Genomic DNA, 16,610 nt, shown 5'->3' with positions numbered 1-16,610 from the left:
TCTGTGTGACTGACCCATCTAGTTCTCAGAAACACTTGAACTCTTGTTTAAATGCATCTTCATCCCAGTGAGACCGCCTGAATAAATATATCTTAACAGCTGTAATTCTCTCAGATATGAATACAGCTGGTTGTCCAGCTTTCAAGGTCATTTTCGTCGATGCTAACATAACACTGACTTTGACTTTTGAAGCTATCATGGCGGCGGAGGAGAGACGGAAGCAGAAAGAGCAGATCAAGATTCTCAAGCAGCAGGTGGGTGTGCTCTACATGTTGCTGACAAATCTTTTTCCTCCCTTTCTCTTTATCTAAGTGTCCTGACACACGTAGCCCTGTGTGCACCGCAAGAAGTGCTGAATGGTTATTTTGTGACGCTTTAAAGCTCGCCTTTATATTACCATCATTCCTTCTCTTAATGCTGTGTCTTTGGAATATAGTGGCTGTGGAAGTGATTTTATCAGAGGATGTTTCTAATGTCTAAAATATTAAGAGATTATGTTTTTCGTTGTTTTGTTTCACAGGAAAAGATCAAGCGCATTCATCAGATTCGGATAGAGAAGGAACTGCGGACGCAGCACATTGTGGAGGTAGAGAATCTGATCCAACAGCACCTCTGATTAAGCAGAACATTCCTGGATAGCTACAGCCCCTCAGTCTATAGTGTTTTAATCTTCCTAAAGCTCATTACTGAACAGCAGCATGCATTGGAGGGAGTTGCGTCTTCTTAGGCATAATTCCACATGGAACTAATGCTAAATTGGTCTTGGTTGACGGCTGTTGAATATTAAAATGGCTGTTGCTGTGTCTTCAGACTTTATTTAAATTGGACAGAAAATGCTTTTTTTCTTCAGACAACAGTAACAGTTTAGCATAAGTGGGTCGAGAAGAAAAAAAGGTCCTGTTTTCCACACATGCAAAGATGCATGCACATCCACGCACGCACACACACACACACACACACACACACACATATGCAGGCACACACAATTATACCAGAGGAGCTTCAAAGTGTTTTAGCAGGACTAAATCAATTTTGAATTGACACGGTTGACAAGCCACTCTTAACGGGGGGCTTCAACATTTTTACAATTAGGTGTTAAAGAGATACATTATTCATTTTCGGTGTTTTACAAATTTGACTGGCATTTAGGAGCTTAAAATATTTGCTCAAACCCCAAAACTGCAAACAATCAGTTAAAGTGCAGCAACGCCCTCACCCAGGACTGATTGATCTGTGTCTGTCTCTGTGATTCTTGACCTTAATCTTTATTCATAGGCCAAACGGAAAAAGAAAGAAGAAGTCAACCATGTCAAAATATTGGAGGCTGAAAAACGGATAAAGGTATGTTGTTATTTTTTAATAAATCTCTTGAAAAAGAAAAATCACATTAATGAGATTATTTCATATGCACCATGATGTGGGCTCTTGTCCACTTTCGAAGTAGCTGGCAATATAATTAGAGCAGCCCTTTGAAAAGTCCTGAAATTCTATCAGTCTGAAGTGATTTTCATGATATTGGCACAATGGAGGCATATTGATTTTTCCCTCATCTTCTCTTTCTTGCCTTCAAGGAGAAAGAGTTGAGGAGACAGCAGGCAGAGATCCTCAAGCACCAGGTAGGCATTCTCTCCAACTTGCTCTGCCTCTTGAACGTAATAGTTACGGCTGAATAAAACCATTTACCTCAAACTTCACTTGAATATAAATTTGACAGGTGTGTGTGTGTGCGTGTGTGTGTGTGCGCCCGCGAGTGTATGTGTGTCTGAGTGTATTTATGCATCTATGTGCATTTAAATACAAGGCATGTGTGAATATATGTAAATGTGCTTAATTACCAAACATCTATTTAATGAAAGCCTTCAGTATTTCTCTTTATTAAACGCCATGCTTTGTGGTATTGGATATTATTTCTGTTCCATAATATTTTGCCAACTCTCTCTGCCAGGAGTTGGAGAGGCATAGACTAGATATGGTATGGGTATGTTTATTTTTGTACATCTAACACCTGCATCGTGTAACTGGTTGTGTTATGGTTGTCATAGCAATGCATTAAGTGTAGCACTGGCTGCTGTCATACTACATTCTTCTGCATGGCTTTCCAGCAAAACCAACAAAAGAGAAAAAGAGTCAGTATGCTGCCTCCATCTGCTCGTCCTGAGGGACAACTGACCCTGTCACGGTGGCCAGGCAGCTTCTGTCCCCCTCCCCCGTCCTCCCCCTCCTACTCAGAATGCATTGCAAAGGCTGCTAGCCAATCCCTACTCACTGTCTCAAAGTGCACTCGAGGAGTTTCCATCCATCACATACATTGTCTAACCGTTGTATTGGAGTAGCCTGTGTTACCCCGTGAGTGCTTGGCGATTCGGCCCAGACGTCGAGCTTGTGTGTGTTCTTCCGTGCATCTGTTCTGCAGTCCACAGAGTGCCGGACTTTAACCTGCCCCATCCCAGCCTCTCTGTCATTCACTGTTCATGTACTCCGCACAAATAATGAAAACAGCTACCGAGAATCGTTTTGTCTTTATGGTGGAGATACATCCAGGCAGATCCCCCCGTCCGAGTTTGGTGGGGGTGCAGCACTACATTTGCAAATAAACCTGATCAATTGGAAAACAACACGATAGTTAGTTCCACCACGGGGACAATTATGATTCTGTGTAGTATTTTATTTTGTCCTGGCTGTCCTGCTTGTCCTCACTCAAACACAGTCACAGCTGAATCTAAAGGTCTGCCTATCTGTTTCATAGTGGACTCTGAGCCCATTGTGGCATTAACCCCTTGTGCCTTCCCTCAGAGCAAACTGAGATACATGAAATAATCCTGGTATTTACGGTTGTCACAATGCAATTGCATTGCTTTTGATTCTCTGTAGCTTGTTATCATAATACCCCTGGACATATTCATTGTGTTTGATGAAGTGGAAAGCTCGAAAAAGCTGAATGCCACAGTCTCGATGTCCTTTTTGAAGTTCTCCATTTGGAGCTAAGTCAAACCAATAAGGACATATAAATATGGTAGCAGAGTGCTTGGCTCCTGGCCTGTTTTGTTTATCACAATGACAAAACAATCCTTACAAACTAGCCCATTTCATCCACTATGTGCTGGAAATGTCCTCGGCAAGCCCTAATAGTGGCAATTGTGTGTTTCTGGTGGATCACAGAAGGAATGACAGCCTGATACGGTGGAGCGGGAAACCTAAAGAGATCAAATGAAATGATAGTCAGTCACCAGTGATTTCTGTGCCCTTTCGCAGTAGACTGTGTACCATGCACCAAAGGACAACCTAGATGTCTCATCCTCGGCAGTCACATACTGTGCTAATACTTACGCTGCCAAAACCACTGAGGTGGAACTGCTCTGCTTGTAGCTAGTCTTTACCATCTATTCCTATTTGTCGCCCCCCTCGCCAAATATTATGAGAACGATGTGTAAAAAAAAACCAAAAAAAGCATGAACATTGCCTCATGTAAAATAATTTAATATTTGGATCATGCCAATGTGGCACGTGTGAAGACTTCTGGCAACCAGTATTTTGTTGCTTTTGTTGTGTCAGCTTTAGTTTAGAGGCGCCGCCACCGATTCCAGCTGCTTCTCTTTTTTGAGCCTGTCATCACATCTACTTTGTACTGCATCTCTGTGTTGCTTTTTGGTTGTCATCGTAATACTGTACTCTTCACTTATGCTTCCACCATACATGTGAAAGTGTATCCATGTGAAGCATTGTTTTGTGTCTGTTCAAGTATGGTTCCGCGCTTGAATTGTTAGCGCATCACGTATTTTGCATTAATGCAGACTAAATTTAGTCGACCTTGAGTGCTGTATGTGCAATGCGTGCTTGTTAATGTGCCTGTGTTTCTGCCACTCTAGGAGAGGGAGAGGAGGAGGCAACATGTAATGCTGATGAAGGCGGTTGAGGCTCGCAAGAAAGCAGAGGTAGCCCACATGCACACAAACAGTCCACTCCATAAAAATCCCAGGTGGATTCCCGCTTTCTCTCCTTTTTGTGTGCTCTTCCCCCTCTATTCATTTTTTCTCCACACTTTCCAAGTCAAAAGATTCTGGCCCTCAAGCACTTTTCTTTTGAATGCACAGCAGCATTAGGCTGAATTACAATACTGCTCAGCAAAGTCAAGTAAACCTTCCTGTCTGTTTTCACATACACACACACACACACATGCAAACACACACATACACACACACACACACACACACACAAACACTAATGCACACCCACACTTTGCTTCCTTAATGCTCTCTTGAATTTCGGACTCTCCAGGAGCGTGAGCGCTTGCGGCAGGAGAAAAGGGATGCGAAGCGCCTGAACAAAGAGCGAAAACTGGAGCAACGGAGGCTAGAAATGGAGATAGCGAGGGAGCTGAAGAAGCCAAATGAAGACATGTGTCTGTCTGATCACAAGGTAGTCAAGAAAAAAGATCATTTGCTCAGCGCTATGGGTGTAAAGTTAATCCTTCAAAGAAAACCTATAGCGCATTCACACTTTGATGTCCTAGATATTGTCAGGTTTTCTTATTAAGGTGCTGTTCAATACATTGAATTAAAGCAGGAGGGGGGCGTAGTCACAGCATTTCTGTCAGCATTATCATTTTTCATTATATTTGTATTATTATTATTATTAATATTATTATTATTATTATTAGTAGTAGTAGTAGTAGTATTACTATTAAATAGTCAGTTTAGTGTTTTCTTGAGGTTCAGTACTTACAATGGACCACATGGTCGTGAGCATTTTTATGTGTGGAGGTGTGTGCCCCCAAGTGGTAAAATGAGAGTACTACACAATGTAGAAACTAAGCTATCATCGCTGCAAATTGCAAAGCACCATCTTGATAACGGTCAACAAGTGTGAGCTGTAATGACCACTTTACTCCCATTTTCCTACAGCTGTTTAAATCACAATTTACTCTGGTCCACATTGGATGTACTGCCTCTCCCAGTGACACATACAGTAGCAATCCTTGACCTATTTCCCTTTGTGCAGCCTCTCCCTGAGTTCTCCCGGATTCCTGGACTCATCCTCCCAGGATGTGCCGTGTCTGACTGCCTGATGCTGATGCAGTTCCTGCGAGGCTTCGGGAAGGTTTTAGGCCTCGATTTGAATCTGGATGTGCCCACCCTGGGCATGCTGCAGGAGGGCTTGCTCAATGTCGGGGACAGCATGGGCCACGTCCAGGACCTTCTGGTCAAACTGCTTTCTCTGGCAGTGTGTGATCCTGGTTTGCCACCTGGACAAAAGGTGAGCTAGTTCAAAGTTCATTAAGTGGTTTTGCATGCCAAACATATGACATGTAACATTACATATGTTGAATCGCTTAGATTTAGAATAGCTATCAGCATTTATTGTATGGATATACTTCAGTAATGCACCAACCAACTAGTCCCTGGTACTTTGATAATAACAATTGTCCGTATTATTTGCTATTTTTAAATGGATGACTATTGGATTGTTTATAGATTATTTCTGCCATTGTAATATTGTTCTTTTTTTGTTTTGAGGTTTACTCTAGTTTTCATGTTTGTACTTTTTCATGCATGATGACTAAATGCATCTGAATTGAATCAAGGAAATGTTCATTAACTTGACCTCTTTGGCGTTCTCTCCTTGTCTATCAGACCAAAACCATGCTGGGGGACCACCTGACCAACGTTGGCATTAACAGGGATAATGTGTCTGAGGTGCTGCAGATGTACATGGGAGCCCATTGTGCCAATACAGATCTGGCTCCTCTGGCCCTCAGTCTGAAGACCAAGGCCTTCCAGGCCCACAAGCCTTCCCAGAAGGCATCGATTCTGGGCTTCCTGGCTAATGAGCTGGCCTGCAGCAGAGCGGTTATCAGGTAGAAGAAGCAGCTGAAAGTAAAATATTGAGACTGTCCATCTGAGCCCTGTACTGGTGTTATTAACACAGTCTGCATTAGTGTCACATTGTAGAATGGTTGCAATACTTCTTCTACCTCTGGATTCAAATAATACAAAATAAAAAAACTAGAAATCCAACACTCACAAAAGGTTCACTGAGATAATATATTCATCTACCATGTTCTCTACATGCTCTTACTTTGCATAACACTCAAGTTATTAATTAGCCAATAATGGTGTGTTTTATTGATGCAGTGGAAACAGCTTAATACAGCTGCAGTAGGGACCCGTAATTAGCAGTGGAGTCTTTTTGATTATAAGGGATTTATGCAAGTATCAATTTGTGCTCCGGGATACCAGCTTATTGAGCTCTTATCTCCCTCGTAATATATTTTGTTCTACATTCTGAGAATCCTGAAAACATGGACATACTCATGCACAACTGTAACTTGACGGGATTCTGTCTCCTCTTCCAGTGAGATTGACAAGAGCCTGGACCAGATGGTAAACATGAGGAAAGACAAGATCATTATGGAGGGGAAACTGAAGAAGTATGTTTTCTTTAATCCTAAAAATAAGAATGCCTGGATTCTCTGGACACCATCACACTGAACCTGACTGCTTTTATAAAGGTTGAGGACCATTCATGCCAAACGCACCGGGAGGAGAGAGGCCAGTATGGGGGTTGAGGAGACCCAGTCCATCGGCACTCCGTCCTCTGCCATCAAACGCAAGAGGAAACTGGGCGGAGACAGCGACGACGACGAAGAAGAGGAAGACGACAGTGATGACCAGGCAGAGGATGATGATGAGGAGGAGGAAGAAGAAGAAATAAAGAAGGTTAAAAAAGAGACATATGATGAGGTAAAAAAAGATAGATACATCCATCAATCCATCATCAAAAGTGACCTTTGAGGTTTGCTCACAGACATTGACTCTGTTTGCTCTGTCCTGTCAGGAGGAAGTTGACCACGCCACCAGTCTGGAGGAGCTGGAGAAGCAGATAGAGAAATTAGCCAAGGTATGTTCTTAGAAGAAATCAGAAAGGAAATGCACGGTTGGCTGACACTGATAATGTTTGGTGAGAAATGACACACGGTGAGACAAAAATAAAAATTGTCTGAGAAGAAAAGATCAACTTCAAAAATGTTGAACATTATTGCTGTTTTTGCTTTCTCATCGTTCATGTTCATGCAGGACTTCACTGTATGTCGCCATAAAGATGAGTTTAAAGACAATTTAACACAATGCATAAGCGGTAACACCTCAAACATCCTACACTCATAATAGATCAGGTTAGGGGAAATAAGAAAAATGCTACATATTCTAAATATTCAATATAAAGCAACTATGTTTTGTTCATATTATAAACATGTACGCTGAGTAATGAAGGCATTAATTAGCTTAATAAATTACCTAATTAGCATAACATGTGATGCTCAATATATCACCGTGATTACAAAAGGACAGGTGGTAGCATGCGTGTAGATCAAAACAATGTACAGAAATCACAGAGTGTGTTTTGTCCATTTGCAGCAGCATCATCAGACCAGGAGGAAGCTGTTTGAAATCTCCCATTCTCTGCGCTCCATGATGTATGGCCAGGACCGTTACCGCCGCCGGTACTGGGTACTTCCCCACTGCGGAGGGGTCTTCATCGAAGCCATGGAGAGTGGAGAAGGTAGTTACAACACACTGCATGCCAAGTGTGATGGATTCCCATCTTAAAATGCTTCAATATGCTCGTCTGATTGCAGAGCACATTTTATTCACACTCAGTCTGGAAAATTAAAATGTAAGAGTTGATGTTGCAGGAAGGGCAGGGAAGAAATGTTGTGAAAACATCTGTTTTGCTGCATGATCAGCTGTTTTTTGCAATGTAAAATATGCTGATGTTTTACTTTGTCTTAATCCTCAATGACTAAAACTTTATTAATCGAACACAACTCTACTTTTCTCCCAAAAGCAAGTGTTGAGTAATGCTACAGAAGAATTAGCTCTCAACCACCGTAGTTTTCAGATACATTAACAGTGCTCTCTCTCCGCAGCTCCAGAGGAACAGGAGGAGGAGCGACAGAGGAGGAGGAGAGCAGTGGAGGAGGTCAAGGTCAAGGAGGAACCTCAGGAGATCGAGTTGCAGAAGGAGAAACCCACCAACCTCGATCAAACGCGAGGCCTGGAGCACGAGGCAGAGGAGGAAAAAGAGCACGAGGGGAAGAAAAACGCCCTCTTCTACCAGCAGCCAGGCTGTGTTTCCAAACTGTGCACATTCCTGGACGCCAACAACGTCGGCAAAGAAACGGGAATGGCAGAGGACAAGGAGAGTCCCCATGTGAGACAAAACCGCACGAGCCCCTTAGGCACTCCTGTTGCCACGACCACAGGAACATCCTCCTCCGCCAGTCACAGTACCTGTGAGCCAGCAGGAGCAACAACCCACTCCATGGTGACCACTAATGACACAACAAGCATCCCTCCCCCAGCCTCAACCTCCTTATCGGTCCCTTGCCTGCCAGCCCCACGTCAAAGCTCAGGGAGCACTCCTCCGGCTCCGTCTCCATACCTCTCATTCCAAGCCAACGACCAGCTGCTCAGAGTCCTGACAGAGAGGAGCGGACACTGGTTCAGTCTGCTCCCTCGCAACCCCTGTGACCTCACTTCCATCACCACGCCTCCTCCAGGAGTGCCCCGTGTGTCTCCCCAGGCATCCTCCACCCCAGCCATGCCCAGATCCCCGCCTCGGTCCCCCGCCCTGCCTCTCACCCCTTCTGCTGCCTCAGCCTCTGTGAGCCCGCACCACCCGGCTGGCCTCCTCAACTACCCACTATCAGCCCTGCAGGTGAGGCTGCTGGCCGGACACAAAGAGAGATCGCTGTGTTCTGCAAATTTGTTTCTGCCATGAACAAGATCCCATAGGCCGTGACCCTTCGTTATGTTTTCCTCCACTTCCCTCACCCTTTTGTTTTCCCCTCTTTTCTCTCCAGGCGAAGTCAGGTGCTTCATTGCTCAGCGTTTCCTTCGGAGGCTGGCCCTGTGGCATGATAAATTCCATCCTGCCTTTGTGCAGCAGCCCCAATCCCATGCTGGGTCACTCTCTGGAGGGCAACACAGCAGCAAGTGTCTCCAGCAAGAGCGAATCACCTTTACCTTGCCTTGAGAAAACCTCATCCATGTCCTCTCCTGCCCTGGAGATTCCCAAATCCCAAGACCACGCCACACCTCGGCCTATTCCAGAGGGTACGTGACCCAAAAGCATGGAGCGATATTAAAGTCGAGGCTGTAATCACTGCCTGTTTTCTTATTTGAGAAGAATTCACAGATTTCCCCTAAATAATCCAAGATAATTGGGTTTGGGAATGTTCCGCTCCACTGTACACAAATACATTTGGGTATACCACAGCTGAACGAAGCACCTTGTTACTGTGACGCATGTTCTTTGACTTGTAGTTTACGTGCCTGTTTGTGCTCATTGTCTCAGAGAATCTGACAGGGTGGTGGCGGGTGTCTAACATCGAGCAGCTGAGGGCCCTCGTCAGTGCTCTCCACAGCCGGGGCATGAGAGAGAAAGGCCTCCAGAGGCAAATGCAGAAGTACACAGAGATCATCCCCCAGGTCTGCACCAAACACAGAGACGGTAAGATAGATAGATAGATAGATATATACTTTATTAATCCCCAAGGGGAAATTTGTCGTAACAGTAGCAGCACCAATAAACTAAACACACAAGAATAAAAAATAAAATATAAAACAAAATATAAAAAACAGGGTTGAAAGATATAGATGTATACAAGTGAAAGATATAGATGTATACAAGTATACAAAGTAAAATATAAAATAAAATATATATGTATATATACAACATATATGCATACACAATACACAATACTAATGACAAATTAAATTAAATATAAAAATATTAAATATAGACAGTGTGCAAAATGCAAAGTGTGTGTATGTGTGTAGTGTAAATAAATGAAATGTGTGAAGTGCAAATCAACATAAGTGCTTCAACACTCCCTTTGAGCACATAATCACAGTAAATATCATATATTGTATGTATGTATGTAGGAGTTAGATTATTTTGTGCAGCAACACATACAGTTTTGTTGTGCTGATGTTTAAACATTGATGCATGCCCTTGATGATTCCTGAATACACTGCAAACACTGTATTATGTATGACCAAGCCACATGAATACCCATGGATGTTTGGCTTCACCGCTCGTGTGTTTACCCGCATCGGCGAGGGTGTTTGTGTGTGCATCTATGGCTGACTGATGTCTCATGTCGTGCATCTAGTGGCCATGATCGGGCTGCGTGAGCTCGAGGAGAGCCAGGTCAGTGTGGAGTCCGTGCGGGGCTGGTGTGTTGAGGAGCAGGCGATGGAGATGGACATTGCCGTGCTGCAGCAGGTGGAGGAGCTGGAGAGGAAGGTCACCGCCGCCAGCCTGCAGGTCAAGGTAAAGCACTTACATAACCCTGCACATTTTGTCAGTGGTGTAAGGAACTTGTTTTAACACGCGGAGTCGTGTGATCAGAGGCCTGATGTCCTCTCCCAGGGCTGGACATTTCCGGACCCTCAATCCGAGCGAGAGGACCTGGTGTATTACGAGCACAAGCCCCCCACCAAACCAATGCCGAGGTCGGCCAACGGGGGAGACAGGGAGCACCCGGAGGAGCGGGGAGACAAGGGCGGGGTGATGCGTCACCTGGACAACCCGCTGGACATAGCAGTGACACGTCTGGCTGATCTGGAGCGCAACATCGAGAGAAGGTACCTGAGGAGCCCCTTAGGTACCACCATTCAGATCAGGCTGGATAATATGGGTACGGTCACTGTCCCTGCTCCTGCCCCATCCACTAGTGCTGACAGGGAAGGGTAGGTCATTTCTCCAACCAAAGCTTCCCACTCTCACACTAAGACCCTTTCCTCTCTCTGTGTGCTTTGTGTTTCCCATCCTACTCAAAGAGAGAGGGTCTTTGCTGCTTTCACAGCAGATTTCTGTGGTGGCTTGTTGCATTTTTGTTTGTTTCTTTGGTCTTGTGCGGTTTCCTGGGCGGGGTGGGGGGGGGGTCTCCACTCAGTTTCATTTCCTGTAAAGGTTTTGTTTACTGGCTTGTTTTTTTCTGCAGTCATCTGCATGGTGTTTGCATCAGTAACCTTGGTTGTGGGCATACTCATGTCTCCCACTGTACAGTATACGCTTTCACAGGGTTTTCACTCTTTTGCATGAAGTTCCCCTTTACATCACAAAATCGGTGTGTACCTCTTCTTGGCGCCCTACACCCTTCTTCCTCCTCCTCCTCCTCCTCCTCCCAATATCCTCATGCCTGTCTCTGCACAGCTGGAGCTCTTTCTGTTCTGCTGTCTTGTTGGCGGCTGGCTCAACTGATACAGTTTACTGCCTATTGTGTGTATGTGTGTGTGTGTGTGTGTGTAAATACGCCCACATATTCACGTATATGTCAACCTCTCTGTGTCTCATCACTTCTCATTATCTTGTCTCAGCAGCGAGGAGGAGGTGGCCCACGGTATGAAGGTGTGGAGAAAGGCTCTGGCTGAAGTGCGTAGCGCTGCCCAGTTAGCCATGTGTATCCAGCAACTGCAGAAGTCTATCGCCTGGGAGAGGTCCATCATGAAAGTGGTGAGCAGCGTATTTCCACCACGCTAAATCAAAAACAGCTCTATTCAGAAGGAGTATGCTGTTTTTTAATGGATGCACTTGTTTTTTTTAGTACTGTCAGATGTGCAGGAAAGGAGATAACGAGGACCTCCTCCTGCTGTGTGACGGCTGTGACAAAGGCTGCCACACTTACTGTCACAAACCCAAGATCACCACTATCCCAGAGGGGGACTGGTACTGCCCTGCCTGCATATCCAAGGTATCAAGCCCATTTATCATCTCTCCACAGTCGATTATTTGTAGAGGAAATCCGATTTGTTCTGCATGTGTTCTTTTCATTCACACTTTTCTCTGTAGGAAATTATCCACAACACATGCAGCATCTGCAAATGGTGTTATGTGACAGCCAAATACAGATCTTTTTGTATTCAAACCTGTCGATGGATGTTATTTTTCCTCAGTACTCTATTGTGCTCAAAGTAATTTGGGGGATTTTATGCATTTATTTGAAAGTGGGCAAAAGAAAGGTGAGAGTAGATAGTGGGAGAGAGAGAGAAACCCACACACAGAGAGCCACAGCCCTCAGAACAACTGCAAGGAATACACATTTCCTGTTTTCTTACATTTACTTTGAAATTGTATTGTCTGCACAATTGAGTTTGCATTAATCCTATTGAGTGACAAAAAACTCTCCTAATTATAAAATTCAGAGTTATAACATTTTATTTCAAGCTTATTGTGATGTTTTTTTTATTTAGATTGGGTCATGGAAGAAACTAATAATATTGGTGGTCTAACATATGACAGAATGAACTAATTGTTCTGAAAAGGCCAACATTAGTATGATACATCGGTCAGGGGACCCTATAGTTTTAGTTTTCATTGCACCAGACTTCAACGAATGCATTGTTTACTCTCTGCAGGCAAGTGGACCATCTCCCAAAAACAAAAAACATCCAAGCAAGGCAGCAGCATCGAGCGGAGGAGGTGCTAAAAAAGGTGGAGAGGCGAAGAAAAACGGGAAGCAGGCAGGTAACGGAGAAGTAGCGGAGGACAACCCGGCCGGCACCAGCAGCACGCCCAAGAAAGGAGCAAAAGACACCAACAGGAAGAGGAAAACAGAGGAAAGCTCACCTGGTGTGCCAGCAGCCAATCAGGAGAACCCTGTGTGTGTGAAGAGAGCCAAGACGGCGAGAGACAACAACAGGGACCTTGGATTATGCAGGTATGTGGCCCCGGCTAGTTCATACTCGTCTTCCTATTGAATCCTTCTCTTATACATCTGCTTTTACAGTCGCTGCCATCTCCTGTAGGACAGGATCAAGAGGTTGATTCCTCTTGATCAGCGAATACGATTATTCTGTGGTTTACTTAAATTTAAGGTCTGCTTATAACAGGGCGACTATGGGTCAGTGGGTAGCAGGTCCGTCTTTCAATCAGGGGGTTCGAGGTTCAATCCCCGCCCTCGTCGATGTGTCCTTGAGCAAGACACTTAACCCTGAGTTGCTCCCTGTAGCTGCGTCTACAGTGTATGTAACAGGATTGTAAGTCGCTTTGGATAAAAGCGTCAGCTAAATGACATGTAATAACAAATACTATTTAGCCTTTTCTATTAAGATTACAAGTTGTATTTGTTCATCACAAAGACAACTATGAGTTCAGTTTTGGCGAGTGATGGATTATAATAATAAATTATAGTTCTATTGGATTATAAAAGTGACTAAAGGCCGTACAAAAATAAATCAAAAATACAAGGGAGGGAGTCCATTGACAATATGGACATATTGAATATAACCAGTGTAGAGGACCAGTGTGTAGGATTGAGGGTGATTTGTTGTCAGAAATGGAAAATAATATTCATAACTGTTTACATTGCATAATGACCAAAAATGTTGCGTTTCCGTGACCTTAGAATGATTCCTTAAGTCTGCATTGGGAGTCGGTTGCTTCACACAGTCCACCATGTCACACCGCCATGTTGCTATAGTAACCCAAAACTTACCAACCAAACACTCTGGTGAGGGCCTTTCACGTTTTTACGTTACTGAAGCTTCCCTGACATCTTGGAAGGTGTGTGTGTGTGTGGGGGGGGGGGGGGGGGGGCACTGAATCCTACACACTGCTCCTTTAAAGGAAGAGGACATTATAAATGTCCCAGTGGAAGAAAGCTCCACAGCTGTTTCTCTGTCTCACTGTATGCATGTACATGTGTGTGTGTGTTCAACAGGGTGCTCCTCGCTGAGTTGGAGCGGCATCCGGATGCATGGCCTTTCCTCACACCCGTCAACCTGAAATCGGTCCCCGGCTACAGGAAGGTCATCAAGAAATCGATGGACTTCTTCACCATCCGTGAGAAGCTTGTGAACAGCCAGTAAGTTCCCAGCGCCTCCTTTAGTTCTGTTTCACTGAAGGCTGTCAGGACATTTCTACAGGATTTTATAAAGTCAGACTGGTGTGTTGTCAGAAAAACACGTTGTAGTTCCACCACAGAATATGGTCTCAACTTAAGACTTCCTTTTTTTCAATTTCAGGTATCAAAACCTTGAGACCTTCATCATTGACGTCAACTTGGTCTTTGATAACTGCGAAAGATTCAATGAAGACAATTCAGACATTGGTCGAGCTGGTCATAACATGAGGAAGTTCTTTGAGAAGCGCTGGACCGAGCTCCTGAAACAAACAATCTAAAGTCGGTTCAGTCTCTCCGTCAACTCATTCAACTTTTCATACCGGAGCACCAGGTTTTACATTTGTTTCGATTTTCTGATGGAGAATGTGGCTTTGCAGGATGGAAGAAGTCAAATCCGTAATAAGGAATCCTCGGTGTGTGTGGGGGAGAAGAAAAAAAAGTAATTACATGAGGTGCGCTGGATTTTATGACAACAGGGATAAAGCCCCAAAGAGTCCCGTAGAAATGGGGGTGTCGTAGTGCAATACCATTCCCTGTCTCAGAACACTGCACTGAATTAATCCTCAACTGTCACTGATGCGTCTGCGCTAGAAGACTTTCCACTACTTGTAAATAGTCTTTTGTTATTTAATCGTATTATAGTGAATGTATTTAATTTTGTAATAATTATTTATGAATCAAGGTCCACTTCATTTTCTATGAAAAGGAAGAATCAGCTGAACTGCTTTGAAATAAAAAAGGAATGTGTCTTTGTGTTATAATTTTTCTCCCAAATATTAAACAAAGCCAAGAAAAAAAAACTGTTTACACTGTTCAGTGCTTTGGGGCAACAGAGGACTGTATTCATATGTTCAGACTGTAAAACTGCATTTATTTACAGGAACAGCAGACGGACAGTGAGACATTGGTGATTCATGTGTATATACTGTTTATTAATGTCAATATTATGTCTTGTTTGGAACGATGTGTACAAATTGTTTAAGAATATTAAGATATTGTTTATGCCTTAGAATGATTGTAGCATTCTATTTTAGTGAACGTGATGAAAACATTATCATAAATATTGTTTGTACAGTATATACATATCCTCTGCAAACACTGTGGTATCCTTAATCTTGGTAGTGCCTACCCTTCCAACAGGGGCATGTAGGGGATGTTATTGTTTTTAGTTTTCATTCTTATGACAACATCGTTTAAAAAAAATATGATTTCAATCCAACAAGGTCTCCAAAGTTGGACGGTGATACAGAAATCATTCCTCACCATAGAAGAAAAAAAAGGAACAACAAGCATTCAGTTATGCTTCCATGATGCATTTCCTCGTAATCTGCCACAATACAGAGGACCTAAGGCCATTTGTAACCACTGTGTTGAACCTTGCTGTGTGTTGTGGCCTGATGGCGGCAGCTAGATTTTTTTGTACCCAAGTCAAGAGTACTTGAAGTTACTTTATTTAAGATATTGTGGAATAAAAGTATCATTCTTTTGTAGGAGCTTTATTTTTCACTAGTGTGTGGCACGGACCTATTAAAAGGATGTTTTTCAACGTAAATGACTTCAACTTGTTTTATTTCAATTCTCTCCTGCAGAATATTTTTGGGGCAAAATCCAGATGTATTGATGAATCCCTTGTATTCTTTATACTAGCAGTTTGTAGAAAGTTCATCTAATACCTTAATATCAAATACCTCAGTGCTGCAGTGCTATCAAAGACACAAACATAAACACCTTTCAACAGTGTGTGTTCAAGATGGTGCAGGCAATAACAAAAATGCATAAAGGGAGTTGTGGAAGAAGTATTTTGATCATTTAAACTAACAACACCACACGGGGTAATTTACTATTCGAGGTAAAAGTCCTGCATGTATAGTTTTATTTTAATTAGGTGAAAGTAGAGAGAAACGGATTGGAAAGAAGATCTACTTTTCACTCAGAATGGCCGCTGTCCGTCGTATTAGAGGCCCGAACATGTAAGCAGCATTTTAATGTTGTCTAAACTATATACCTACATGCTTATATGTTTTGTCTTTGGCTGTTTATGTCTTAACCTGAAATGTAACAAGTAACCAGGCTGTAAAATTAATTACATTCAAATAAAATAAAAAGTTCTGTGTTTCCCTTTAAACTGAAGTAGAATAACAGGGACATTGTAATTGGACTCAGCAATGATGGGGTTCACGCACTGTGTTGAATGAATTATGCAAATGAATACTGAACATGCATATTGATGAATTGTGGGTAAGCGCTGTGCTAGAAACACATCAGGTTTTACAACAACTGTCCTTACTAAATAAACATAAAACAGAATCCAAAGCACTCCAAATGTCCATCATGACCCACTTACAGTCCTCATAAACACTCAGATCTTAGGATCAATACCTCAGTGAAATACTCTAACTAACAGTCCTACATTAGTAAAAGTACAAAAGTATGTTCCTCAAAATATGCATTAACTACCAAAAGTAAAAGTACACATTGTATAATATATGGCAACATTTTACATAATATGCGGTGTGGCATATTTTAGAATAATGTATGTTATATAACTCGATTATTTATGCATTAATGTGTACATAGCTTCAATGTTGCTGCTCTAAAGGACTTCACACTAACACTACTACAGTACTACTTACCTTGCCTTATTTTAAACTATAATAATCTGCCACATTTGATTTGTTGATTACATTTGTATTATTAAAAT

General features: G+C 42.9%; 1 protein-coding gene across 14 annotated transcripts in view; it reads left to right on the top strand.

Annotated features, from left to right (window-relative positions):
* The window catches only part of baz2ba (bromodomain adjacent to zinc finger domain, 2Ba), a 65,532-nt gene extending 50,071 nt beyond the window's left edge, over positions 1-15,461 (top strand). For 3 of the 14 annotated variants that reach the window (XM_056412218.1, XM_056412217.1, XM_056412219.1), the window contains 23 exons: positions 193-254; positions 521-586; positions 1,276-1,341; positions 1,572-1,616; positions 1,946-1,972; positions 3,867-3,932; positions 4,276-4,416; positions 4,999-5,253; positions 5,631-5,854; positions 6,353-6,427; positions 6,509-6,740; positions 6,835-6,897; positions 7,413-7,557; positions 7,925-8,715; positions 8,861-9,113; positions 9,355-9,510; positions 10,175-10,335; positions 10,414-10,754; positions 11,385-11,520; positions 11,612-11,758; positions 12,423-12,724; positions 13,727-13,870; positions 14,031-15,461. In XM_056412218.1, coding sequence (XP_056268193.1) covers positions 193-254; positions 521-586; positions 1,276-1,341; positions 1,572-1,616; positions 1,946-1,972; positions 3,867-3,932; positions 4,276-4,416; positions 4,999-5,253; positions 5,631-5,854; positions 6,353-6,427; positions 6,509-6,740; positions 6,835-6,897; positions 7,413-7,557; positions 7,925-8,715; positions 8,861-9,113; positions 9,355-9,510; positions 10,175-10,335; positions 10,414-10,754; positions 11,385-11,520; positions 11,612-11,758; positions 12,423-12,724; positions 13,727-13,870; positions 14,031-14,187 — 4,055 coding nt within the window. In that variant the 3' untranslated portion in view covers positions 14,188-15,461. The remainder of the gene's footprint in view (positions 1-192; positions 255-520; positions 587-1,275; positions 1,342-1,571; positions 1,617-1,945; positions 1,973-3,866; positions 3,933-4,275; positions 4,417-4,998; positions 5,254-5,630; positions 5,855-6,352; positions 6,428-6,508; positions 6,741-6,834; positions 6,898-7,412; positions 7,558-7,924; positions 8,716-8,860; positions 9,114-9,354; positions 9,511-10,174; positions 10,336-10,413; positions 10,755-11,384; positions 11,521-11,611; positions 11,759-12,422; positions 12,725-13,726; positions 13,871-14,030) is intronic. The other 11 variants (XM_056412226.1, XM_056412223.1, XM_056412228.1 and 8 more) reach the window with 7 other exon arrangements.
* Positions 15,462-16,610: the final 1,149 nt, after the last annotated feature.

Source organism: Pseudoliparis swirei, chromosome 4, assembly GCF_029220125.1.
Source record: "Pseudoliparis swirei isolate HS2019 ecotype Mariana Trench chromosome 4, NWPU_hadal_v1, whole genome shotgun sequence".
Classification (NCBI taxonomy): domain Eukaryota; kingdom Metazoa; phylum Chordata; class Actinopteri; order Perciformes; family Liparidae; genus Pseudoliparis; species Pseudoliparis swirei.
Note: the sequence above shows the minus strand (reverse complement) of the source record. Positions and strands in the feature narration are given on the sequence as shown.